We start from the raw sequence: 27,498 nt of genomic DNA, 5'->3' as shown, positions 1-27,498 counted from the left end.
TGTACATGTTCTAGATAAAATTAGCATTAAAAAATATATTTTATCTGCTAGAATGTTTTGTAAATACAGTATAGCAGTATATGGTTTCTGTAATTCTAGTTAAATGGCAATAAGGTTACCAATTCTAAATATTTTAAGCAAATGTACAATGACAAGGGAAAATGTATTACTGTTAACAATGTAGTAGTAGTATTTCTTCCAAGCAATAAATACAATTTAAACTGAAATTTCTAATTAGAAAATGGCTTTTACACCGATAATGTTCTTTATTGATCTTTATTCTATTGCAAAATAAACACTTTCATCAAATACTATACAAAATGTTGCATAAAGTACATTTTTAAACTGTTTAGTGTGGAGCAATACAGCAGATGTAAAAAAAACCTTATCAATTTCACCTAGAAATCATTCACAAGTCGTCTGTACTTGTTGCAAAACCCTGTCTTGCAGAGAAACATTTAACAGATTGTGTTCATTAAATACAGGCTTTTATCAGTAATGTATATCCTACTAGTATGAAAAATAAATCTGAATAAAAAAATACCACTAAACCACAGCTGGGATGAAGTACTGAAGAGAAACATCTTCCTGAAGAAGAATCAAATGAATAATCCTCTTGTCAACAATATCTGTAGAAAAAAGAAAGTGAAAATGCCACTGAAATGCTCACTGTTTTGCTTTATCACATAAAGAAATGCAACTAATTGCACATTAATCTAATGAAAATTCTGTTTTAACCTGTGAAAACCCATGTTTTAATATCCTTTACCTAATAATCAATACTTTCATAATTTTCACAAAGTTACAATTCTTACACAATACAGAATGTTATTCTAGTTCGAGGTCGCCACAGCGGATCATCAGTCTAAAAACCACTCTGTCCTCTATATCTGCCTCTTTCAAACTAACTACCTGCATGTCTTCTGTCACTACATCCATAAACCTCCTTTTCGGCCTTCCTGTTTTCCTCCTGCCTGGTAGCTCCATCCTCAGCATTCTTCTACCACTATACCCATCTCAATCTCGCCTCCCTCACCTTTTCGCCAAAACTTCCTTCATGCGCTGTCTCCCCTAATACATTTTTAAGCCTGTTCATCCTCGTCACTCCCAATGAAAATCTTAGCATCTTCAGCTCTGCCAGCTCCTGTTCCGCCTCCTGTTTTTAGTCAATGCCACTGTCTCTAATCCATACAACATCGCAGGTCTCACCACAGTCCTATAAACTTTCCCTTTCACTCTCGCAGATTCTTTTCCATCACAAATCACTCCTGCCACTCTTCTCCACCCACTCCACCCTGCCTGCACTCTTTTCTTCACTTCTCTAAAAACTATCCATTACTTTGCACAATTGACCCCATATACTTGAACTCATCCACCTTCACCAGGGCTGAATGTTCTGAAGAGTCATCAGATGAATTGCAATTTTTGGCAAAGTCTCTCTTTGCTATGAAAATGAACTTAATCCCAAAAAAACATTTCCACTGCATTTCAACCCTGCCACAAAATGACCATCTGACATGTCAGTGATTTTCTCGTTAACACAGGTGAGAGTGTTGACAAAGACAAGGTTGAAGATCACTCTCATGCTGAGTTAGAATAACAGACTGGAAAGCTTTAAAAGTAGGGTGGTGCTTTAAATAATTGTTCTCCCTCTGTTAACCATGGTTACCTGCAAGGAAACATGTGCAGTCATCTTTGCTTTGCACAAAAAGAGATTCACAGGCAAGGATATTACTGCTAGTAAGATTGCATCCAAATCAACCATTTATCGGATCATCAAGAACTTCAAAAAGAGAGGTTCAATTGTTGGGGAGAAGGCTTCAGGGCAACCAAGAAGTCCAGCATGCGCTAGGACCAGTTGATTCAGTTGCGGGATCGGGGCCTCACCAGTGGAGAGCTTGTTTAGGAATAGCAACAAGCTGGTGTGAGGGCATCTGCATGCACATTGAGGTCGAAAAGTTTTAAATAATGGTCTGGTGTCAAGAAGAGCAGCAGTCACTTCTCTCCAGCAAAAAACAGATTGATAATCAGTGACAGACTGATATTCTGCAAACGGTACAGGGATTAGACTGCTGAGGCCTGGGGTAAAGTCAATTTCTCAGATTAATTCGCTTCCCGACTGTTTGGGGCATCTGGAAAAAAGCTTGTCCGGAGAAGAAAAAGTGAGTGCTACCATCAGTCCTGTGTCATGCCAACAGTAAAGCATCCTGAGGTCATTCATATGTGGGGTTGCTTCTCAGCCAAGGGAGTGGGCTCACTCACAATTTTGCCTACGGAAACAACCCTGAATATACAAAAACATCCTCCTAACCCAACTTCTCCCAACCACCCAAGAGCGGTTTGGTGATAAACAATGTCTTTTCCAGAATGATGGAGCCCCTTGCCATAAGACAAAAGTGATAACTATGTGGCTCAAGGAACAAAACGTTGAAATGTTGGGTCCATGACTAGGAAACTCAAAGACCTTAACCCCACTGATAATTTGTAGTCAATCCTTAAGAGGCAGGTGGACAAACAAAAACCCACAAATTCTAACAAACTCCAAGCATTGATGGGCTGTTATCAGTCAGAATGTGGCCCAGAAGTTGATTGACTGCATTCCAGAGTGAAAAGGTTTTGAAAGTGAAGATTCAACACTGAAAATATTGACTTTTTGCTTAAACTTAATGTCAGTGTCAATCAAAGCCTTTGACACTTATGAAATTGCTTTATTATTTTTCAGTATACCATAGTAACATATGACAAAAAGATTTAAAAACAATAAAGGTGCAGACTTCGTCAAAATTAATATTTGTGTCATTTTCAAAACTTTTAGACACAGTTGTACACTATATTAGGGCTGTTGCTATTGATTATTTTAGTAATCAAGTATTCTACCGATTATTTCTTATGATTAATCAAGTAACAGTATAAGTACACTTTCTTTATTAAAGAGCAATACTAAATATACAAGAGAAAATAAGATAGATCTCTTAAAATTACAAGTTTACCATTTTTTTTCTTTGTTCTTTTTTGAAAAAATTACATCAAAATGCATATACAAATATATAAAAATTATAAATAAAAATATAAAAATTAATGTCAGATTACTGTTGAAAAAAAAAAGTAAACGCACTGAATGGTGTTTTCTTTGTGTTGTAGTTTGAAATGATCTAAAACTTTGGAAATTTTGTAATTTTCTTTGACAAAAAAAAACAGACTATTTCATTTGTAATGTGTAAAGCTCTCTGGCACTACAGAGGGGGTGATGCTGCCTGATTGGCTAAAATATTATTATTATTTTTTTTTTAATAATTCCAGAAATAATGTCAGAATTGTGAGAAATACAATCGGAAATCCGAGAAAAAATTCGGAATTGCTAGTAAAAAAGTCTGAATTGGCTTTCATATGAATTTTCCCCTTACCCCTCACAGTTTTCTCCCTGTTCCTCAATAGTTTAACGGGTGGTGCATCAGTAATAATGGTCCGTGGGAAAACACAGTGATCTGTGTGTTGATAAACATACTAAACGAAGCAATCGAGAAAAATAATTTGCCTTAATTTTTTTTGTATTCTAGTTACTCGAGGAATCGTTTTAGCCTACACTATATAGTACTATAGTTTCTATTTTGCAATAAACTAATACTAGATAAAATCAGAGAAGAAAATATACTGTGGCTGCATCAGTTTACTTTTTGCCCTATCCCTCTACTTACACTAACTATACATGATACGCACCTTTTCCTCTTTCAAGTTACTCATTTTACCCCTTCAGTATAGAAAAATACATTCCATCCACAGATCCATTTTCAGTTATTTTGTGGTTATACCAAACCCCTGGATTATTACCAGTTCTCAGTCCTAAATCATTCTGTCACATTTTGCCAAGCTGAAATTTCAGACAGCGCTTATTTGCTTACAAGTATAAGGTACTCACTGCACATGGACTTGGTTGGGTTGACCTGCTGCCCCATAAGGAATTGTTGAAGTTTCCGAATATCCACTCGTGCGTGTGCCATGGCCTCGACATCTCGGCTCTGACTTTGAGACTGTGAGGCACCTGTGGAAAATAAAATAAAAATCAATGATAAATTGTTTTATTTTGTTCTGGGGTCAATTGTATTAAAATAATAATAATAATAATAATAATAATAATAATAATAATTAATAATAATAATAATATGTAGTACTCCTTTAATTTTTTTATTCTGCCTATGGTTCTGTAGCTAATATTTAGGTGTAGTCGCACCAGGCAAAATGCTATTATTGTACTACCCTACTGAACTCCACACTACACTGATAGGACACTGATGCTTTACTGATTCATATACTGAATCATCTTGCAGTTCTGCTCCACTCTGTACCTTCAATATCATTTTTGGATAATTATTACAATGTACATATTCCATACTGTAAATTTATATATCCAAAATTATCTACACATATTGTGCCACATATTGTTATCCTGCACTATAATAACTAGGATATATATATATATATATATATATATATATATATGTTTTTATTTATATATATATATATATATATATATATATATATATATATATATATATATATATATATATATACACACACACACACACACACACACACACACACACACACACACACACACACACACACACACACACACACACATACATACATACACAGTAAAAGTTATTAAAGTGACAATACTATTGAATTTAAACTAGGAGAAGTCAGTGTGCAGCTTGTAGAGCAATACAGTTTTACTGCCCTCTGAAAATAACTCAACATACAACCATTATTGTCAGAATAGCTGGCAACAAAAGTGAGTACATCCTAAGTGATGTCAAAACTGTGTCCAAAGTGTCAATATTTTGTGTGAGCACTATTGTTATCCAGCACTGCCTTAATCCTTCTTGGCATGGAATTCACAAGCGCTGCACAGGTTGTTGCTGGGCCTCTGGCCTCTTCCACTCCTTCATAATGGCATCACAGAGCTGCTGGATGTTAGACACATGGCGCTTCTCAACCTCTATATAAGGATGCCCCACAGGTGCTCAATAGCGTTCAGATCCATAACCTTTACCTTCAGCAAGGCAGTTGTCATCTTGGCAGTGTGGTTGGGGTTTTCAAGTTGGAAAACTACCGTTCGGCCCAGTTTCTGAAGGTAGGGCATCATGTTCTGCTTCCGAATGTCACAGTACATGTTGGAATCCATTTTTCCCTCAACGAATAACAGCTCCTGTGTATCAGCAGCACTTATGCAGCCCCAGACCATTATACTAAAGCCACCATACTTGACTGTAGGCAAGACACAATTTTCTTGGTACTAAATGAGAACTCAACTTCTTTGATCGCCCATTGCGAGGTCTGTTCCGAGTGGAACCCATCTTGGAAAACCTCTGTATGACCCTGGTCACTGTATGCAACTCAGTGTTACCGGTCTTCTTATAGCCTAGGCCATCTTCGTGGAGAGCAACATTTCTAATTCTCAAATCCTCAGAGAGTTCTTTGCCATGAAGTGCCATGCTGAACACCCAGTGGTCAGTATGAGAGAACTGTACTCAATGCACAAAATCTTTGCTTGGATTGCACCAAATAAATGATGATCCCAAATTGCTAAAGATAAATAACTTACTGTTGTTATCCCACCCATTGAAAAAACATTATACAAACATGTAAACTACCTTAATGAACAAACTCACCCCATGGAGGATTGCCAAGATCTTTAAAGTGTGTTGTCACAGACACAAGATCGGTTTCAATCTTCAGATTCATTTCACCACTGAGGTTAGCCTCTACTACCTGAGACAGAAAGAAGGAGAGAGGTAGTGCTTTTTACTAAGATGATTTACAACAAAAAGAAAACTATTTAGTATAGCTTAATTAAAAACAATACAGGATGCTCAATTGGCATTTATATATCCCAATAGACTAAAGCTAGAATTTTAACCTCACAGTATTGAAGATAAATATTTGGGAAAGAGAAGATCAGAATGCTGTGATGTCTTCTAACATGACATAGATGATAGATCTGTCCTGTTTCACTGAGCCAGTATCCAGTGTGGATTGCTGTTTTGGCTGACAGGAGTGTAAGTCAATGTGGTTCTGCTAAGCCCATCACTCTCAAGTTTCTATGTGTCTTGCATTCTGAGATGTTTCTTTTTTTTTTTTTGTGCACCACATTTTTGTAGAGTCATTTTAATTACCTTACCCTTTCTGTCAGCTGAGACAGTCGGGCCATTAACCTCTGACATTTCTCAACATAGTGTCTCTGCAAGCAAAACTACTACTTACTGATTTTTCTCTGCACAATTCTGTGCATGCTCTAGAGACTGTTGTGTGTGAAATTCACATAACTTGCTGATTGTATAACTTCTTAAACAAGAATATGTACAGGGGCTTTAATTAAATTGGTTAGTGAGTAGAATTTTTGACATGTTACATACAGTTTATTAGTTTGGTATATTATTAGTTATTATTAGTAGTAGTTAGAATGTTTATTCTCTGGAGTCCAGTATGCCAAACTCCCAATGAAGATTGGCTTCTATACTAAATAGTAAATCATTCTGATACTCACCAAATAGTTGGAGAGGTTCTTCATTCTGTCTACCACACTCTTCATAGTCTTTAAAGGGGGTAAATATATGCTAACCTAAAAACAGATAAAAAGAATTTTCATAGTGTAAGACCCCTGGAAGCAAAAGAAAGGGGGAAAAATAGCAGTACCACTTCAAAGCAGCACAAAAAAAGAGAAAGAATAGGTAGGTTTACCATTTAAGATTTACTCAAAAGCTCTTGAAAACTTGCCTAATAGTGTGTACAAGAAAATGATTCACTCAGCCGGCTCTGCTTCTGCAAATCAACTATTTTCTTTGTTTGTTTACAGCCAATCACCCCTTTTAATGAATAATAACCATTATTAATATAAGCTCATCTTTAATTAAAAAAATATATATATATTTTATATAAACCAAAATCAATATTTCTGGCACATTCTGTTTATCTTTGAATAATTTATTAATTGATGCTTTAAAATATGTTCATAATGTAGGATCTTTGCAATAAACCGTACCCCCACTGATATTTTTCTAAAACTGTGCTGAGTGTGTTTGGATAGCTATTTGGTCTTCATGATGCTGTTTGTTTCTGCGTGTATTAAAGATATATTAATATATAAAGTATTATATTGAGATCAGATGCCGCTTAGCCACTTATTTGCATGCAGTTGGACTTCTGATACCATATGTTCCCATAGATTATGCATCTGTGTAATCAAAATAAACTGTTGCCAGATCTTTCCTAAGTGGATGTGTTTAAGACAGGATTTCACATGCAAATTTACCTTTAAACCAGAAAGGTCAGTAAAGGAATGTAGAATGACTATGGAAACAGCACTTTCACTGTAAAATGTTCAATGGGGGAGGGTCAATGGTTAAGGTCAGGGGTTCAAGCCTCAGCACACTAATCTGCAACTGTTGAGCCTTTGAGCCAGGCCATTAGACTTCTCTGACCCTGTGCACTGACCCCAAATTCCTAACAAGAGTATGGGAAGAAAAGAATTCCACTGTGCTTTTAATGTATATGTTATGAATAAAGGCTGTTTCTCTACAGTGTAACATAAAAAAACATATAAAACTCTAATATACTGATACATAAAAAATACCATCTAGGCATCAAAATAAAACCTAACCGTTGTCTAATATCTTAGCAACATATTTCCGATCTCACTGTTTTAAATTGTATAAAATAGCATTAGACTGATTGTTTATCTTCTATTAATATAAGTACTATTAATATATTTTGTAGGAAAAGATGCCTCTCGAGTGCTTTGCTGAGCTGTCGGTCTTCCCTAGTGAATTTCTTTCTTTCCAGCATGGCCAGGAGGGTTTAAACAAAAAAAAGTGCATGTATATCTCTTTTAGCTCAATATCAAATACTCATCTACCGTATATACACTACCAGTGTCCAACAACAAAAACCTAGTAATACATTAAATATCCCCCTTTTTTTGCCCTCGTAACTCTTTATTTAAACAGAGAAATTACAACATCCAATGCTTTTACTGAGTCCATGATGTAACGTTGGCAGTTTTTTTTTTTGTGGGTGGCAACTTGTATCAACAGTCAGTGCTGTAAAAATAAAAGCTCTGTTTTGATAAAGCATTGACTTTCTGCTGCAGTAAAGTGAAGGTAACTTAAAACTGATAATACAGGTCTTTAGTTAGCTTTGACCTAATCACCACTTTGTAATATTCTTGCCCTTTGTACACACACACACGCTTCTTTTTTTTTCAAATTTAATACTACAGTTTGCATTACATATTATATTTTCACAATGACTTCAGTGCAAAGTAGAATCTTTAAAATATTTAAAAAGAATTTACGAGTTTATGAGTATTTAATAAATGACAGTGCTATATGGATTATTATTATAGAATGTGCTATAATGACAATTTTTGACAGTGTGCACTTAAGCTGGTTTGTGTAAAACTTTATAATCCATTTTTAGAATACATCCATAAGTAACTTCAATTTAAAAGACTAGACATGAGGATACTCAATACAAAGCAGTTAACATGGTCAATATAAATTCTTTTTACATTTAAATAAGAACCTAGAAATAATGCAGAATCTTATTACATTTTCAAAATCTTAAACATTTATTTTGGACGAATTTTGGACCCCACTATTATAGTATGTCTTAATGGCAGGACCGTATTTAATATCTTACCTTTTACTTTAAATTTCAAAACCCATTTATCACATGTAAATGGCTTAGAGTTATAAATTATTTTAAGATATCTAGCAAAAATTCAATCCAGCATCCATGTTTATCTGGCACCTATAGCAGCATATGCCCTTAAATATCCTTTTACTTAGTGATCAGAGTTATTTTACTTACATCAAAATCTGGCATACTGGGCTCTTTAAAATCATGCCAAAGCCTTCTGGGAATGACATCCACTGGGATATCATGGGTGACAATGCGACTAATGGAAGAGAGGGAAGGCTGGAAAGAGAGATAATAGTAATAAAGATGAATAATTACAATGCATTAATAACACTATTGTTGTAGATAACGTGTTAATCCAAGTTGATTCTGCATAGATTCTGCTCATGTAAACTTTTTTTCAGCTTCTCCCATTATGGGTCGCCACAGCGGATCCTCCGCATGTTTGATTTGGCACGTTTTTACGCTGGATGCCCTTCATAACGCAACCCGGGCTTGGGACCGGCACTGAAAGTGTCTGGGGTTGGTTCCCTGACCGGGGATCGAACCCGGGCCGCAGCGGTGAGAGCGCCGCATCCTAACCACTAGACCACCAGGGAACCATAGATAGATTATGCTCATGTAAACAGTAGTTTAAAACAATTAAAAAATCACTGATTACAATCCACATCCAAATTTTTGACAAAAATAATCCGATGCTCTTTAACAATGGCTGCATATTTAGTCATATGTTAAGAATTTCAAAGTTATATAAGATATTTGACATCACTAAAACTTCTAACCTTCTAAAAAAAAATAATAAAAAAAAGTAATAAAAAATATAATGATAATATACATATTTAAAGACTGTGCTTACCAGTTCTGCAGCGAGGGTGAGGCATGGACAGTGCTTCTTTGTCAGTTTTATTTTGACAGACTTGGCATTCTGTGCAGTTTTTAAAGCTCTGGATAAATTCTCTGGATTTACTTCTAAACATATTTCATTAGCGTCTTCTGACACACCCTCCAGTTGATATTCATCAAAAAAATTAACCTTTGCAAGAATAAAACTGAAGATTAGTCAGGGCTTATGACTTGAACATGCAGTATTTGCTTGTAAGGCAACCAATCAAATAAAGTTAAACACGTTATGTCATATTTACAGACAAATGAGAAAGTAAAGTTAAAAAAAAGGGGGCCATGTTATGCTGTGAGAAACTTCTGACCAATGAGACTCTTTCTAGTTGTTTTAAAACTGTTAGTGAGTCGAGATTTATATGTCAATTGCATTAACTGCCTTTATTGGAAGAAAATTATTTTGGTGTATTTTTTTATTTCACCATAGTCAGATGTGAAAACTTTTGCATGTCTGATGTAACAATTAAAATATCATTTGTTTTTACACAAAAGTTCACTACAAAAAGAGGACCAATTTTAATGAGAATAAAAATGATGTAAATTAAATACTATTCCCTTCACAGTCACTTAGCAGAGTTTGTACTGATGTGTAAGACAGAACTCTCCAGCAACATGATCATAACAACAAAAACGTTACATGTGGATGGTAATTTGCCATTTGTCTATTTCTGACATAACAAAAATAATAAATATGGGCTTACCTGCAGTAACTCACACCACATACTGACTCCTCCATTGGCAACTTTCCCAGAAAGGATGAAGAAAATGTTGTCGACAGTAAGACGTACAACACAAGTCTTTGTAAGTTTTGTAATAGTATTCACCACACCTGAAGACACAATGATCGCCGTTAAACTTTTTAATTTTTTAATCGAAGGAGAAAATGTGTATTTACTATATGCACAATATTTAATTGAATACACATGGCTTTTTATTTTATTCCACCATTTGCCAATAATTGGCAATTATTTTCCAACTCATTTATGCAAAAACATTCATTAGATTCATCACTTAGTTAGGGCACCTACTGGTGGTCTGGGCTCTGGCTAGATCATTAAAAAAATATGACATTTGAGTTAAGCCTTTCCTTTGTTGTACTTGAGTACATATTTAAGCATCTGTAATACATCAGAGTATAAGGTGAACAAATAAATTGTGTTAAATGATATCAGGAGACAACTGTAACCACACAGTTTTCACAAGAGTACTTTTTGCAATTTTACCTTCACTAGAGTCAAATTTAAGCATGGTATTTGTATTTTACTCAAACACAAGAATGGTATAATTCCTCTACCACTGAAATTTAGTTTTGGTACTGTTAATTTTGTACTTGAATGTTTTTTTAACTGCCTCCACATTGATAATATTCCCAAATCTGGCTGAAAAAGTGGTCCACAAGCATGGTGCTGCCTCCACCATGTAGAACCATATGGGATAGAACCATATTTATTGGCCTCATCAGATCATAACACATTTATGAAACGCATGGTTTATAGCGACTTAGTTTTTGTAAAAAAAAAAAAAAAAAAAAAAAGCCTTTTGTAGTCACCCTCCATCACAGCCCAGACATGTAAAAAATGTAAAGTAAAAAAAAATAATAATCAGTACTTGTCAGATAATCCTGCAACTCTTTTAATGTCCCTTAGTAGACTCAGTGGTAAGTTTTTTCTCATTCTTTTATAATATTTGGAGGGATGTCCTGTTCTTAGTTGTTGTCACTATAGTACTTTATTTTCTCTATTTGGTTTTGGTACCTGTAATATGTTCAACATTGGTTTATACCCGGATGAATTCAGGATGATGTGAAGAAAATGATACAGAAACAGCTGATCTTAAGAAAATGATTTAGACTAAATACAATTGGTTTATTATGAACACATCATCACTCACTTATAAAAAATGACTTTAAGCACATTAAAATTAGATTAGAAAATTTTAATTGTTTAATTGACGAGCTGAAATGTTGCCATTGAGTGTAAAACATCGCATGCTGACATGTTATGATCAGATGTAAATATCGGATACAGAAGACAACAGCTTTTAGAATAACATCTATTGTTAACTATGTACCTACGTGTGAAATGATTGAGACATCCAACGTCATTTATCTTTGCTCTGAACTTCATTGTCACTTCGGGTGATTTGCTTTTAAATTACTTTAAATAAACTAATTAATATCAATAGTCAATGTATAATACACATATCAACGCGCGCGACGATGCACCCAAATTAATGTCCCGTGTAGAAACAAAGGGCTTCTAAAGGTTCCGCCTCTACATGAGATACTTCATCATACAATACCAGAACTCCTCTCTCGGCACCCTGTCGTACGCTTTCTCTAAACCCACAAACAGGACGCTACACTATACAGTTAGATCATTTCATTAAGACCATTAGTAGTATTCATAGTTGGCCTAGATAATATTTTCCCCAACAAACCCTTCCTGGCTGTGCATAATTTTGAAAAGGAAGTGATGGAACTGGATAACCTGCCTCATGCCTTCTGTCTTCTTTTTGGACTAATTTATGCCCTGTAATAAAATATTACAAGTTTGAAAAACACTTTTCATTTTGTCCAGCAAGTACTTTTTTTTGTTTACCTTGGACAGGTTAATCCTTTTTTTTTTTAAATGTGAAAACAAAAAAACATTGGCAAACTTGTTTTAAACTTGTTTCTTCACTTGTTTGGATTTTGGAATGAAAAGTTAAGTAGAAATAAAATAAAAATGTTCTGTTGTTTGCTTCCCTTTGTATATAATTTAATGTAAGTCAAATTTAAGTGGAGTAATTTGACAGAACAAGATACTTAAAAACATTTTCTAGGGCTGCAACAACTAATCGACAATAATCGATAATGAAATTCGTTGTCAACAATGCCGGTATCGATCATTTGGGCTTCTCAAGTTACAGGTTAGCGTTAAGATAAATGCCACTTGTGAAAATGCCATTTTATGTATACAGCAGTGGTGGGCCGTCAGAGCAAAGCCTTCTCTGCTGGCCTAAACACTATCAGGAGCACTGACCATGGGCGTAAATCCCGGGGGGACGGAGGGGACATGTCCCCCCCATCCGAGGGTTGCCCGCCCCCGCCCCCAAAAAAAATATTTAAAAAAATCGCACTCTCTATTATATGTATTCTCTTTTATATGAAAAATATATGTATGTATACCTAAAATAATGGTGTAAGTCGAACCCCCCGCAAAACTGCATTTAGAAACAGTTGTGTTCCCCCCTCTCCTTCCTCACAGTGGTTTGACCCACTGCCTGTTTCCCAGTTCATCTCACCTTCTCTACACACACGAGTCAAGTGTGTGTCTGCGCCTTAATTAATGTTCAACTCCATTAACTAGGGTATTTTATTTACTTTGAATAAAGCGATCCTCTTTAATGTAGTTGATGCAGACTCATTCATAAATTAGTTGCGGCAAAAATGCTGATTACCGATATAATTTACCATGAATCTGCTCTATTAGCGATTAAAATATGACTTATCTAGTTAACGTTAGCTTGTTTACAATAGCTTGTAGCATAGTGCACTGCAGCTAACACTGCACCTAATGTACTAGTGCACTGCAACTAACACTGCAACTAATGTACTAGTGCACTGCCGCTAACACTGCAACTAATGTACTAGTGCACTGCAACTAAGACTGCAACTAATGTACTAGTGCACTGCAACTAACACTGCAACTAATGTACTAGTGCACTGCCGCTAACACTGCAACTAATGTACTAGTGCACTGCAACTAACACTGCAACTAATGTACTAGTGCACTGCAACTAACACTGCAACTAATGTACTAGTGCACTGCCGCTAACACTGCAACTAATGTACTAGTGCACTGCAACTAACACTGCAACTAATGTACTAGTGCACTGCAACTAACACTGCAACTAATGTACTAGTGCACTGCAACTAACACTGCAACTAATGTATTAGTGTACTGACACTAACACGCCAAAGCCGTTTCACATGCAGTGTTTTATTTGGGACGACTTGGTATAATGTTAATTTAACATTAACGGCCACAATTAGCATATTGTTTATCTGTACATTTACTAAATGAGCACTGTGCTACATCTGAACTGACCACACTGTATTTTTATAATCAATTTCTATTCTGTTCTTAAGTGTCTTAATTAATTTGTAAATAAAATGTTAAACCTTTTTTTTAATTCCTTGTTTTTATTGTTGTGATTATTTTTTTATGATAGTTTTACTTTCTTTATGTAAAGCAGTTTGAATTACCATTGTAATTGATGCAGTCTCCATGCTACAATTATAATAATAGAAACAAAGTTTTTCACTGTGGGGACACTGTCTTTATACTGTAAGCACAAATTGACTGTATTATTTGTGTCCCCCTTCAAAAATTGCTTATGAGAAATTTTATATTTATTGTCCCCCCCTACTCTTAAATGAAATTTACGCCATGGCACTGACCTACATTTACAACCTTAATTCTAATATTTGTTCCATTAAATTGTATTAATTTATTACTAACAGTTTATTCTCTTAATTCCGTAGCGTTTCTCTTGGCTGCACTGCTTCCAGGATGTGTATCTGGATGTTAGATTTTTTTGTCCAACCAGATTTCAGCCTCTTTGTGCTGCCATTTCAATCTAATCTGCCCAGGGCCTGCAAAGTCATTACTGCTGGCCTTTTTACAATAGTCTCTAATAGAAACGAGTCTTTCTTTAACCAATCAGATTTAAAATTTGCCTTACAGAGCCAGCTAGCTTTCAGAATTATCATTTTTCCATCCTCTGATTGGTTGGTCAGAGGGAAACTGTTACAGCCAAGTTCGACTGGCAAAACACGTATGTAGCGCTCTGCACACATTAATACATCCGAGTTAGACTTTTTTATGCCTACGGAGGAGGAAAATTAATTTGGTCTCGGACATACTTAAAAATAAATTTTTAAGAAAAGCTAGACATCGTGAGGAGAGGGAAAGTGTTTGCCACTTCCAGACCAGTGAGTACGAGCGGTACCACTGGCCTACAGCCTCTGAGGAGCGGTGCAAATTATGAGTCGGCATCTCTGGTGAGAAGGTTGTATTCTATTACAATTTTTATGTTTTTGTCATGTTATTAGACAAATTTTGATTCTGAACTGCTTCAGGTGATGTAGGTGGCACAGTTGCGGTTGTAGTGTAGAGGTTTGGAGCTTGCTTTAGTAAAATTTTATCCACCTTCCATATGCAAAATGCCTCTCTCTCTGTAATGCCACACGTTGTTTTATTGCATTTTTTTATAGTATTGATGCTTTTTATAATTGCGACGTGATAGTGGTGGTATTAAGAGGTGGATTAAGTCCCCACTGAAGGCCCAGGTACCAAATGCACGGCCTGCCACTGGTATACAGTACTGTATTGTATTCATATTTAACTTCTTTTATAATTAATAATTATATTTATATTAATACATTTCATTATTTTAACATAAAACTTCATAAAAACAATTCCCTGTAAGTGTTTTGGTCTATCGTGGTAACCGTGAGTGATCGGGAAAATCAGCGAAACAGATTAGTTATGTGGCAAATGCAATTCTGCGATAAACCGGTGGCACGAGATTGAACCGCGGTAAAGCGGGGATTACATATAATAAGCAAAACATTTGATCTGATGAATTGAAGAATAATCGGCCAATTAATCAATTATCAAAATAACCGCTAGTTGCGGCCCTGGACAACTGAAAATTATTTTTAGAACAACTTAAAATTTTTAAAGTTATGTTCACTTAAGTGAAACTCAGGTTTATCAAGTAAACTTTACTTCATTTTTATAGGGCAACCAGTTTCCTCTAATTTTCTAAGGAAACTCAACTTACCAAGGCTTAGGAGTGAAGACGTGGGAGTGTTCTGATATTTTAATGAACAATTCTTTAATATATTCTTCCTCTGTGAATGTCTTTCCGCACTTTATTATCTCCTAAGCTGCTGCAAAACTAGCAACCGTTGTTGAGTTTGGAGACTTTACCAGTGCTCGAATTAAGTCAAGTCTAATGGGGGTCCCCAGTTGTTGTGTAATTTATATATTTTTTACTAAAATAATCTTGGGGACCCCCATAAGTCTATTTTTTACCTGTCAACACACAATTAAACGGTTTCTGTTCTCACCTAAGTTTTTATAGTTAGTTTATTAGAGCAGGGGATTGAACCCCAATATAAGCTACTCGCGGGTGCGGGAAGTGACGTACGGTTTGATAGACAAAATATTAGGGTCGCATATGTTGCCTCGAACGCCAAGATAAGGGTTGTTCTCTTAGAAACACTATTAACGGTGTAACAATAAATAAAATGCATATAAATATATATATATATATATATATATATATATATATATATATATATATATATATATATATATATAGTTTTATTTACATGTAATTTTGTCAAAGCATGAAAGTCAGTAGGAGTAAGACAGAGTACATGTGTGTGAATGAGAGGGAGGGCAGTGGAGTGGTGCAGTTGCAGGAAGAGGTGGAGAGGGTGGAGGAGTTCAGGTACCTGGGGTCAACAGTGCAAAGTAATGGAGAGTGTGATTGAGAAGTGAAGAAAAGAGTGCAGGCAGGGTGGAGTGGGTGAAGAAGAGTGACAGCAGTGATTTGTGATAGAAGAGCATCTGCAAGAGTGAAAGGGAAAGTTTATAGGACTGTGGTGAGACCTGTGATGATGTATGGTTTAGAGACACTGGCATTGTGTAAAAGACAGGAGGTGGAGCTGGAGGTAGCAGAGCTGAAGATGTTGAGGTTTTCGTTGGGAGTGATGAGGATGGACAGGATTAGAAATGAGATTATTAGAGGGACAGCACATGTAGGACGTTTTGGAGACAAGGTGAGGGAGGCGAGATTGAGATGGTTTGGACATGTTTAGAGGAGAGACATGGGGTATATCTGTAGAAGAATGCTGAGTATGGAGCCACCAGGAAGGAGGAAAAGAGGAAGACCAAGCAGGAGGTTTATAGATGTGTTGAGGAAAGACATGCAGGTAGTTGGGTTGAAAGAGGCAGATGTAGAGGACAGGCGGTATGGAGACGGATGATCCGCTGTGACGCCCCCTAATGGAAGAAGCCAAAAGAAGAAGAAGAAGAAGAAGAGCAGGGGTGCTCAAGAGCCGCGCGGGGTGATTATGTTCACCCCCAAGCTCCACCCCTGCATTAATGTAACATGTCTTTCACAAGAATAACTATAAAGTCGGGAAATTGATCATTTGGTATAGGGTCACATGTATGAATAAAAACTTTTATTTTATTTTATTTTTTTTCCTTTTATTTTTTACTTTCACAATCTGCGAGGTGATACATATTATTTATTTTTTTAAAGACCACTAGGCAATTTCCTGCACGCACTGGTTCTACATCATGGTCATTTGAGTTCAATGAACTCAGTGCTCAATGATTAAACTGCTAATGAAATAAATGCCGCAAATGTAAATGTAAATAATAGTTATACTAGTAATGTGATATGCACGTTATTGTGAATGCATATCCCCCACCCCTCACCCCTCACCCCTCAAAAATGGAAAAATTATCTTGCTGGTCCATGGTGCAAAAAAGGGTTGGGTTGGACACTCATTTAGTGTGTATCTACGCGATTATTACCGTAATGTCTTATATGCATGCGAGCAGGATCTGAAGCGTGGATAGTTTGATCTTTAGATGTTCCCACTGAAGAGGAGTAGATTATAAAGGAGGAGGAGAAGTTGGATTTTGCTCATCATCATCATCGAGTTGTTGTACTGTCCGTCGTTTTCCTGTTCTCCTTCTATTTGTATTCCTTTCTTGAGTTCTCTGGGTGTAATTTTATTAATATTTTTTTATAACTGGACGGTTTTGACTGAAACTATTTTCCACAAACTAAGGATAAGGATAAAGAAAAATAGGACGCGACATTTCTTCCAATTGGATATGAATTCAACAAAGCTGTTGGCATTTCTTGTAGTTGGAGTTTTAGGTGAGTAAAATGAAACGCAGTTATTTGGTTTTATTTTTTTTACTTATTTATTTTTTAATAGTTTTTGCTGGATGGACATGCGCACGTCCTCTTTGCATGTGCATACAGCACCAAGGCAGATAAAAAAAAAATCCTTGGAAAACTTTTATTTCCTCTGGATTTATACATCTGTTTAAAGTTCAGCTCCTTAGTTTCAATGAAAACAGCAGCATTGAATAGTCGTGTGCTTTTTCAGGTTCTGACACGGGCAACAACACGCAGCCGCAGTTTGAAAATACACGCTCAAGCCAGCCGCACTTGTTTTAGTTTGTGTTGCGCGTATAATCCTGCACTTATGGTATGGGTGGTGGGAGCGGTCAAAATATATGTAAAGACGCTTCAGAACTGCGTTTCCGTTATAAAATCACAACAAAGACACATCAAGAACTTAATGTATTGCTATTTTTCATCAGAAGACAAATTATAAAATGTTTTCTCTGTGGTGTAAATATATAAATATATAAATTCAAACACTCTTAAAACATCTTACTGTATAGTTTTAAAACTATACAGTAAAACTTAATGTCAAAATCACCCTTTATATTACCTTCCTTTATTTGTTTGCCATTTTATTCAGTTAATCTTTACTTAAAGTATCTCTGACTATCACTGAATAAATTTCCAGGTCGTACAAGTTTTGGGAAACATACATCAGTGCATTTGAATCACTATATTCAAACACTCATAAACCATTTTCCTTTATAGGTTTGTCAAATTATTCTTATTAACAGTGTCCCTGTCTATTAGCTGATTGATTTTCAAGTCATTCTACTGTACAGTTTTTGAGAAACGTAATAGCATGTATTACTCCAAACATCAATGCATTTTCAATCATGTCTCCTATGCTAACACATAATACCTTATAGTTTTGCTAATTATTTAAAATGGACCTTATTAATAGCGTCCCTGTCTATTACTGTGATAATATTCAAGTCATTTTACTGTACAGTTTTTGAGAAAAGTAAATGCAAATAAGCACTTCTAACATCAGTGCATTTTTAATCGTGTTCCATATGCAAACACTCATAAAATATTTTTCTTTATAGGTTTCTTATTTAATATATCTTTTAAATAAGTCTTATTTAAAGTTTCCCTTTCTATGAATGCAGTAATTTTATAATCACTTTACTGTACAGTTTTTGATAAAAGTAAAGGCAAAATCACTCCAAACATAAGTGCATTTTTAATCATGCTATATATTTAAACACTCATAAAACGTCGTACTTTACAGGTTTGCTCATTCTTTCAAATAAGTCTTATTTAGAGTCTCCCTGTCTGTTACTGTGTTTATTTTCAAGTCATTTTACTGTACAGTTCTTGAGAAAAGTAAAGGCAAATTATCACTCCAAACATCAGTGCATTTTTAATCATGTCCCATATGCAAACATTCATAAAATATTTGCTTTATAGGTTTGCTCTTTCTTTCAAATTATTCTTATTTTGAGTGAATTTTCTATTACTATGTTAATTTTCAAATCATTTTACTGTTTTATTTAGAGTCTCTTTTTCTATGAATCTATTAATGTTTTATGAGTGTTTCAGTATGGAACATAATAAAAAATGCCTGTTAATTAAATGCCTTAATGACTGTTAATTAACACAGTTTATTTTACAGTTTACAGTTTATTGTATAATGTCAAAGATTATATAGTACAAGTCTATACACATTAGAAACATAAAATTTTATTATTAATTATTTATTATTTTATTTGTGTTCTGAATAAAAATAGCAATACATAAATATTCTGTAAAGATGCCGTTCTGAAGCGTCTTTACATCCATTTTGACAGCACCCATAAGTGCATGATTAGACGTGCAAAAAAAGAAAGTGCGACTGGCATGACCGTGTATTAAAACCATAATTTTAATATAATACAGTTTGGTAAAATGCAACATTTCCAGTGGGGGGAGACCAAATCTTTCTATGAAGAAAAAAATCTAACTTTATGGGAACTGTGTGTACTGTACACAAAGTTTTAATAAGTATTTTAATGGACCATTATACCGTGTTAGTGCATTTGGATGTACTATGTAGATGTCATCTTTAAATAAATAAAATTTACTCTTTATAGCAACAGAAAACTGTAGGTTGAAAGTCACATGCAGTCCTCAAGCTACGGAGTGTAATAAAACTGGCCTTTCTCTGGAAATGGAGGTGTGTGGAGGACGCTTCAAGACTGATATGGCTCACTTAGACCCTCAGAAATGGTGCAACTTAACACATTTTATTAGGTAACCATTTTAATCAAATTTATATGTTTGCATTTGCTGAATTAAAGTTAATAATATAAGACTATGATACATAGCATTCATATGATTAATTTCAATTCATATTTGTTTGTATAGCACTTTTAACAATGGACTTTGTCTTAAAGTAGCTTTACACAGATAATGTGGTTAATAAGAAAGAATTTAAGTTTGTCCCTAATGAGCAAGCCATTGGTAACTGTGGCAAGGAAAAACTCTCTGAGATGGCATAAGAAAGAAACCTTGAGAGGAACCAGACTCAAGAGATAACCATTCTTATCTGGGTGGCACTGAATGTCTATTTATAACAGCTAAACAAAGTTGAGATGTGCAGTGATGGTGACCGAATGCAAACTGTAGTCCTGAGTCAGTGTAGCAGACTGTTGACAGTAAGTATCCTTATTGTTGTATGAAAGTTAAGGACACTGTGCAGTTGGGAAATACTGCAAGACTTGCTATGGCAGCATAACTAAAAACCACACCACTATCTACAAACCAAAAGTGAACACGCGAGAGTGAGGGGACGACAGCATACAAATATCCCAGTTCACCAAACACTCTATATTCATGATCCCTCCAGATCTGCTCCTTTACCTAAAAAACCCTACAAATAAAAGGCTTGACAAAATAAATATTTTGATTAAATTAAATATATTTTTAGCCTCGACTTGAACACTGAGACTGTGTCTTAATGCCGAACACTGGAAGGCTGGAAGGCTGTTCCATAACTGTGGGGCTTTATAAGAGAAAGAGCTGCCTTTTGCTGTAGTCTTCATTAATTTCGGTACCAACAAATAGCCTGCACCTTTTGATCTAAGTAGGCATGGGGGATTTTATTGGTACAGAAGTTCACTTATATACTGCAGCATGAGACCAGTAAGTGCTTTATATGTCAGAAGTAGTATTTCAATCACAGTGTGAGATTTGATGGGGAGCCAGTGTAGACTGATTAAAACAGTGGTGATTTTTCTCATATTTTCTAGATCTAATAAGAACTTTTGCTGCTGCATTCTGGAGCTTATTTATGCACTTACTCGAGCACCCAGACAGACAAAAGAATTACTAGTTTTTCTGCATCCTGTAATGACATCATGTTTCTAATTTTAACAATAGTAAAAGGAAAGACTAAAGTCAATAATCACACCAAGGTCTTTGACTGCTGTACACACTGAGACAGAAAGACCATCGGAAGATGCGACGTAAACGGAAAGTTTACTTCTAGCTGCATGTGGTCCTAGTAAAAGTACTTCCGTCTTATCCAAGTTGAGCAGAAGGAAATTATCACGCAACTCTCTCATCTGGCTTTGCTGAAATATACAACCGTGTATACCAAGTTTACGTATAATTTCACCCAAAAGCAGCATATACACAAAGAAAAGCAGTGGGCCTATGACAGATCCTTGAGAAACACCAAATTTTATCTCAGAGAGTGTGGAGAACTCACCATTTACATCAACAAACTGATAGCGAACAGTCACATAAGACCTAAACCAGGAGAGAACTGTTCCCTTCGATCCAACAACGTTTTCTAGTCTAGCAATTCTAGTCTGATCAATTGTGTCAAAAGCTGCAATAAGGTCGAGCAAAACAAGTAAGGAGATACAACCCTGATCAGAGGCCAATAGCAGGAGGTCATTTACCACTTTAACCAGTGCTGTGGTTAAATACTTTAATCTGTGCTATGATGAACCCTAAATCATATACAGTATAGTCTTTGTCTTTTACAGTCTTTGTATAGCCAAAAGACATAGGTAGCCTTAAGCCTTTACAAAAGCAACATTGTAGTTTCCATATTAGTATAATGATTATAATAAACCACTAAGTAAGTAATAAGTAATATTTCACTTAAATGTTTTCGTGAATAGTCAAAGGAGAGTCAAATGAAGCAGGTGTTCAACAAACTTTCATAGCAGTCAGTTTGATTTGCCTATGATCCAAGTGAAGCCCAGATACCATACCTCCACAGTCACACACTTTGCTGGCTTCACTGTGAGATTAATCAGCAAAGACTTTACATGCTACACATGCCATCGTCTATTTGTAATTTAGTTTATTATGCCATATAAATAAGCAACAGCGTATGCAACGTGCAGTCATAATACCCAGTTAATTAGCCATTCGAACAATACCAAAAAGTCTTAATAAGCATAGCAGGGTTCTTATTTTCCCTTAGGGTTTTTGAATAAGTTTGGCGTTGAACCCAGGGTCAAATTATACTAGGAAATAAGTTGTTTGTGACTGTTATGAATTAAATAATTATAAAAAAAAAATGTAGGGTGTTCCATCTGCAAGATGATCTGCTTTTCATCTTTTTTTTTTTTAATCATGGATGAAATTATGTCTATAATGCGCCCTGCTTCCTCGACAAATATGATACCCCAAGATTGCAAACCTGGATATTTTTGAGCACCACCTTCCCTGAATAAAAAATTTGCAAGCTCTCTATTAATACTTTTCTGACTGGTGGCATATATTCTGTTCGAATTAATAAATAAATGCAATAGCTCTCTAACATCTGTTTTATTTTTTTCTTTCTACAGTGAATACCATCATTTAACATCCTGCACAGAGAACAGTGCAGTGAAGTTTGGCTGTTTTTGGCCCCACCCAGTGGTAGAGCGTTACTTAATCCTTATCCATAAACAATTTTTTTTCAATTGCACTTGTATACCCAAAGTCAATAATGACAATATAGAAGACACTCTTACCTTAACCACATATCTTATCATTTTTGTTATAGTCTTTATTTCACTGATCATTGTAACATCAGTGATGTGGTGCAGCAAGCAGAGATAGTACCTAGAGGTTGAAAAATGCTATCTATACTGTACACAATAACTTTTACCCATAGTACCACTCAAACATGCAACCATGAGATTTATATTAGTTTTTAACTCATTTGGCTGATGCCTTTAACCAAAGTGACTCACAAATGAGACGATGCAACTGAGCAGTTGAGGCATAAAAGCCATATTTAAAGGTTATACTGGGATTTGAACTTACTTCCTCCAACAAAGTTAATGGTAGTGCAGTGTAATTGATCACAACCGCCAGATTGATCTGAATGAACAGTACAGCAGATAATTTGTTAATATAACCTTGTAAAAATGTGAACCTAAAAATACAGAGCAATCCATGAATTCTGGCACCCTTGGGAAGTTGGAGCATTGAAACCTGTATTGTTTATCCCTTTTGATCCTTTGGTGAAACATTTATAAAATGCAAATACAACACAGATTTATCAAAAATAAATATTTATATATCAGCAGTCTTCTTCAGTTTTGCCTTTTGCCATTCAGATTAAGAGGTCCAAGCTGGTGGACTCTCCTCTTTAGTTCACCCAAGTCAAGCTAAAGCAAGACTATGATTTTTTTATTCAGTAAACCATTTTTGATGTATGTTTTGGATCATTGCTGGAGGATCCAACCACAAACTATTTTAAACTTTCTGACAGAGGCAATTTGGTGATCATTTTATATTCACTGGTATTTGATAGAGTGGGCATCAGCTGCTTTTCAATATGGCTACCTCTCTGGGTGTGCCAAATACACATCTAAACACCATAGGGAGGTGTGGCACACACAGACCGGTAGCCAGTTGCCAAAAAAAGCTCTATTTTGATTGCATCTGATCATAGATCCCAATCCCTTTTGAAGTGCCGGTAGAGACTGGCTACCTGAAGAAACTTGAGTTTGTTGAGAGAGTAGATGCTTTTTTTCTTGAAACACCTTCAAACAACTTGCAGTGATTAGGTGATATGGATTGTAGTTTTGTAAACTTTCTGAATCCAATACACAACTAACTCATGCAATTCTCCAGCTGCCATCTTCTGAGATTTTTTTTGCCTCTTAAACCATCCTCTTCATAGTGTGTTAAAACAATATAGGCACATGTCCTCTTCCAGGTTGATTCATAGTTTTTCCAGTACCTTCTTAATTATTGTCGTGCTAATGGAAATTGCCATTTTTTTAATGCTTTTACTATTCTTATAGCCATTTCCCAGTTCCTTTTGCTGCACATTGCAGTTATTTTTGTCTTACCCATTGTGATAAATGACTAATGGAATTTGGCCTATGTTTTTCCTCCTATTTATACCTTTGTGAAAGGAAGTTAAACAATTTATTGTTCCTTGGCATCCAGGTGAAAAAAGGTAAAATGTCAATGAAACTGCAATTCCAATATATTTAACTCATATGACTTGATATGGGTGGCAATAATTATGGCACACATAAAAGAGAAGAAAAAAAGACTGTGTTGTGTTTGCAGTTGTTTAAAATCTATGTAAGCAGAATATTTTTGTTATTTTTGTAACAAAAGAGCAAAAAGTTAAAGAATAAAGACACATTTTCACAGGCTTCTTTGTTCATATTTAAGGGTGCCAATATTTGTGGACAGCACTGTATAATCATATAACGCCTTACAGTGAGCTATGATCTGTTACCTGTTTTCCCACTTTTGCTTTTTTCCAAAGGAGGGTTGTTGTAAAGTAATGGGACGGAGAATTAACAACCTTAAAACTGTAAAATTGTAAGAGCTTAGGAAGTAAAATATCTTAAATATAATCAACTATATCATGTATTTCTTATTATAAGTTTACAATGATACAATACAATATCGAATATAAGCTCATCATTCCTATTTCTGGACATTATAATGCATAATCATTTTACTTCTTGCTCGAAATACTGTGGATGCTTAAAATAAGCAACATTATCTACCAGCTGAACAAGTCAATTATAAGCTTGGAATGAGTACAGGTGGCTTAAAATAAGTTAAATGATCTTATATTCGGTTTATTGCAATTGGCTAATTTAAAAATAGTTCATTTTCTTTTTTATAAGTGTGTGTTGAATAAGTAGGAAGTAAATATGAAGGTAATTTTATGTATAATAAATAAATGTTTGATATGTTGTTCTGCATTGTGAGTGACCTTAAATCACAAACTGAATATAGTAAATCATTTTAAACTCTGTTGGCTCATGCCCTTGAAGAATGTAATAGGAGGCACTGGTCCATGTGTCCACTGGAATAACATTCTTTCCCAGAATCAGTAATGAAAAAGCAGAAATAGGCTGGCAGTAAGGTTCATAAACTTTAACAAATTTTTTGCACAATTTCTCATATACTGCATACCTTGTACCTGGTTGCCACGGTGTCTTCATAGAGATTCAAAATTGTTTTGACAACTACATTCAATATTCTCATATTCTTAAATTAGAACAGAATTATAATATAGAGAATATGTATGATAGGCAAAACATAAATATGAGATGAATATGCACACAGCATATTGTATGTTCATCTCTTTAATTTTTTGTTCTCTGCCTCGTTCCCACTAACATCAATTTTGACCCTTTCCCACGCTCACAAGAAGACAATCCAAACAGGATGTCAACCCCCCACTTCCTTCCTTCCATCTCCATATTACTGCATCTGATTTGGCACTTCCACACAGACATATTCCCAACCCCCAGGGCTACAAGACCTACAATATAAATAAAAGCTTATGAACTTTGTTTTTTATTGCAGTGATGACAGCATTTGTACTCAAACAATGTATTGAAACAAATCACATTGCTCTATGATTAATATTACCATAAACATTATTGTTTGGTTTCTGGATTTTTAAAATGTGGTTTCATTGCTATACTCACTATGGTACAAAAACCAGTCACAGGCTGATCAGATGTATAATTTCCCTTTCTGTTATACAGCGTTATATAAAATAAAACCATTTCAAAGGAAGTTTTTCTTTGTATTCAGTGAAAGCCATCAATTTGCTGTTTATGCATGAAATACCACACTTCATGGTTCGATGCCAAACTAAACAGTGTCACATTTGCAGCAGATTTTGTCTCACATTTAAATATATTATGAGCTTATTTGAAAGCTGTATTTTGCACTTTGAGAAATAAACTTAATAAGAACACAATTTGGTGTGATTTGTTCAATCTCCTGAGGAGCAGCACTAATGTTTTATTTTTTTATTTTTATTGTAATGCTGTCTGAGGTTTAACCTATCACCGGTGACTTCGAACTGAAAAGGAATATAGGCAAATCTGAATCTAAGGGCATTTGTAGCTAAAGTGTTCTGTTAGAGGACAAAAATTAAAATAATCCATATTTCTTTAATAAATAGATTATGTTTGAATAAATGAATGAATTTAATTAAATAGTTTGTGTTTATAAAATACATTTGTTATATGAAGGTTTCTGTATTATAGTTTATGCATCGATTTTGTTAAGAAAGGTTTGAAAAACCCTGTTTAGACCAAATCATAACCCTAACTTTACATAGATCCACTTAGGTTGGATTTTGATCACATGAACAGTTTTGCACTTGGTACCCAAAGTGTGAAGAAAGATTTCTATCTGCTAAATAATTTGATTTTATTTTTAATTTAAAGGATATTTCAAGTGATATTATTTTAAATGTTTTATAATGGAAGAAACATTTATTTACAAATTGATTATTTTATCATTTAATGCAATGTGAGTATCAGTCTCTATTTTCATGAATAGAAATCAAAATACAGGGCATTCAAACAAACAAGCAAGCAAAATATGTCTATAAGACTTTTAAATAACAAAAACTATATAAAGATTTATTAAATCTAATTTTACCTGCTAAGAAATTTTGGAGGACGTCCAGATAAACATTGTTAAAACCATAGACATTGTCTAATATTTATTCTCATTTTACAGAAACCTCATGTTGGTGTATCTTCACCATTCATTTATTGTATTTTCCATCAATAACAGGGTTAACTTCATGTATTTTTTTATGACCACACTAATCCCATTTTATTTGCTACTTTTGAGATGTATATGCTAATTATATAGTACCGGCTTATGATGGTGAGATTATGCAACCAGTAAAGCTTGAGGCTTTCTTCAGTGTCTACTTTTCCATTTTCAGAAAAGTTACAACTATACGATTAATTAGCTTATTAACATTTATATATGTACGGTATCTCACAAAATCAGCAACCATTTTAGTATATCTTCTCAAGGGAAAATACTATAGAAATTGAACTTATAGAGTAGTCAGATGTGCAGCTTGTATAGCAGTATAGAGTTCTGTCCTCTAAAAATAACTCAACACAGTCAAAATAGCTGGCGAAAAAAGTAAGTACACCCTAAGTCATAACAGCTTTACATCGCTTAACCATGCAAAGCCACATATCGTATTCATTCCATCCATTTTTGTCTGCTTGACAGAGACATACAAATTTGTGTATTTTGTATTAGAGCACTTAAAATTTGCTGCTTTTAGTACAAGTCACTCATACTGACCACTGGAAGTTCAACATGGTACCTTATGGCAAAGACCTCTCTAAGGATTTGAGAATTATAATTGTTGCTATCCACAAAAAATGGCTTAGGCTATAAGAAGATTGGTAACTGAAACTGAGTTACAGTACAGTGATCAGGGTCATACAGAGGTTTTCCAAGACGGGTTCCACTCGGGTCCACAAGGGTCAGTGAAAGAAGTTGAATCATCATGCTGTGCATCAGGTGCAGAAGCTGGCTTCAAAAAAGAGATGCATGAGTGCTGCAGCATTGCTTTAGAGGTTGCAAAAGCAAAGGGCTCACGTGTCAGTGTTCAGACCATACACACTGCACACTGAAACAAGTCGGTTTGCATGGCCATCGTTC

General features: G+C 35.0%; 2 protein-coding genes across 2 annotated transcripts; one reads left to right on the top strand and one right to left on the bottom strand.

Annotated features, from left to right (window-relative positions):
• Positions 1–260: 260 nt before the first annotated feature.
• Positions 261–11,821, bottom strand: hus1 (HUS1 checkpoint clamp component). The gene is made up of 8 exons (XM_046877274.1): positions 11,672–11,821; positions 10,299–10,426; positions 9,557–9,733; positions 8,872–8,979; positions 6,548–6,622; positions 5,673–5,772; positions 3,917–4,039; positions 261–629 (listed from the first exon to the last, which is right to left on the bottom strand). The coding sequence occupies exons 1-8, from the start codon at positions 11,721–11,723 to the stop codon at positions 547–549; spliced, it is 846 nt and encodes a 281-aa protein (XP_046733230.1). The 5' UTR covers positions 11,724–11,821; the 3' UTR covers positions 261–546.
• A 5,415-nt stretch (positions 11,822–17,236) lies between these two features.
• Positions 17,237–25,584, top strand: LOC124375626 (receptor activity-modifying protein 3-like). The gene is made up of 3 exons (XM_046834146.1): positions 17,237–17,553; positions 19,665–19,824; positions 22,380–25,584. The coding sequence occupies exons 1-3, from the start codon at positions 17,508–17,510 to the stop codon at positions 22,633–22,635; spliced, it is 462 nt and encodes a 153-aa protein (XP_046690102.1). The 5' UTR covers positions 17,237–17,507; the 3' UTR covers positions 22,636–25,584.
• The last annotated feature ends 1,914 nt before the right edge of the window (positions 25,585–27,498 follow it).

The sequence above is a fragment of the Silurus meridionalis genome, chromosome 21 (genome assembly GCF_014805685.1).
Source record: "Silurus meridionalis isolate SWU-2019-XX chromosome 21, ASM1480568v1, whole genome shotgun sequence".
Lineage (NCBI taxonomy): Eukaryota > Metazoa > Chordata > Actinopteri > Siluriformes > Siluridae > Silurus > Silurus meridionalis.
The sequence above is the reverse complement of the archived record's forward strand: the minus strand, read 5'-3'. Positions and strand labels throughout refer to the sequence as shown.

Excerpts from the sequence above, each read along its gene's own strand:
- hus1 (XM_046877274.1), bottom strand. The coding sequence starts at position 11,723 with ATGAAGTTCAGAGCAAAGATAAATGACGTTGGATGTCTCAATCATTTC. Across the intron at positions 9,734-10,298 it reads TGTGGTGTGAGTTACTGCAG|GTTAATTTTTTTGATGAATA; the intron begins GTAAGCCCATAT and ends ATTCTTGCAAAG. Across the intron at positions 6,623-8,871 it reads CCAGTATGCCAGATTTTGAT|GTTAGCATATATTTACCCCC; the intron begins GTAAGTAAAATA and ends ATCTGTTTTTAG.
- LOC124375626 (XM_046834146.1), top strand. The coding sequence starts at position 17,508 with ATGAATTCAACAAAGCTGTTGGCATTTCTTGTAGTTGGAGTTTTAG. Across the intron at positions 17,554-19,664 it reads TCTTGTAGTTGGAGTTTTAG|CAACAGAAAACTGTAGGTTG; the intron begins GTGAGTAAAATG and ends TACTCTTTATAG. Across the intron at positions 19,825-22,379 it reads AACTTAACACATTTTATTAG|TGAATACCATCATTTAACAT; the intron begins GTAACCATTTTA and ends TTCTTTCTACAG.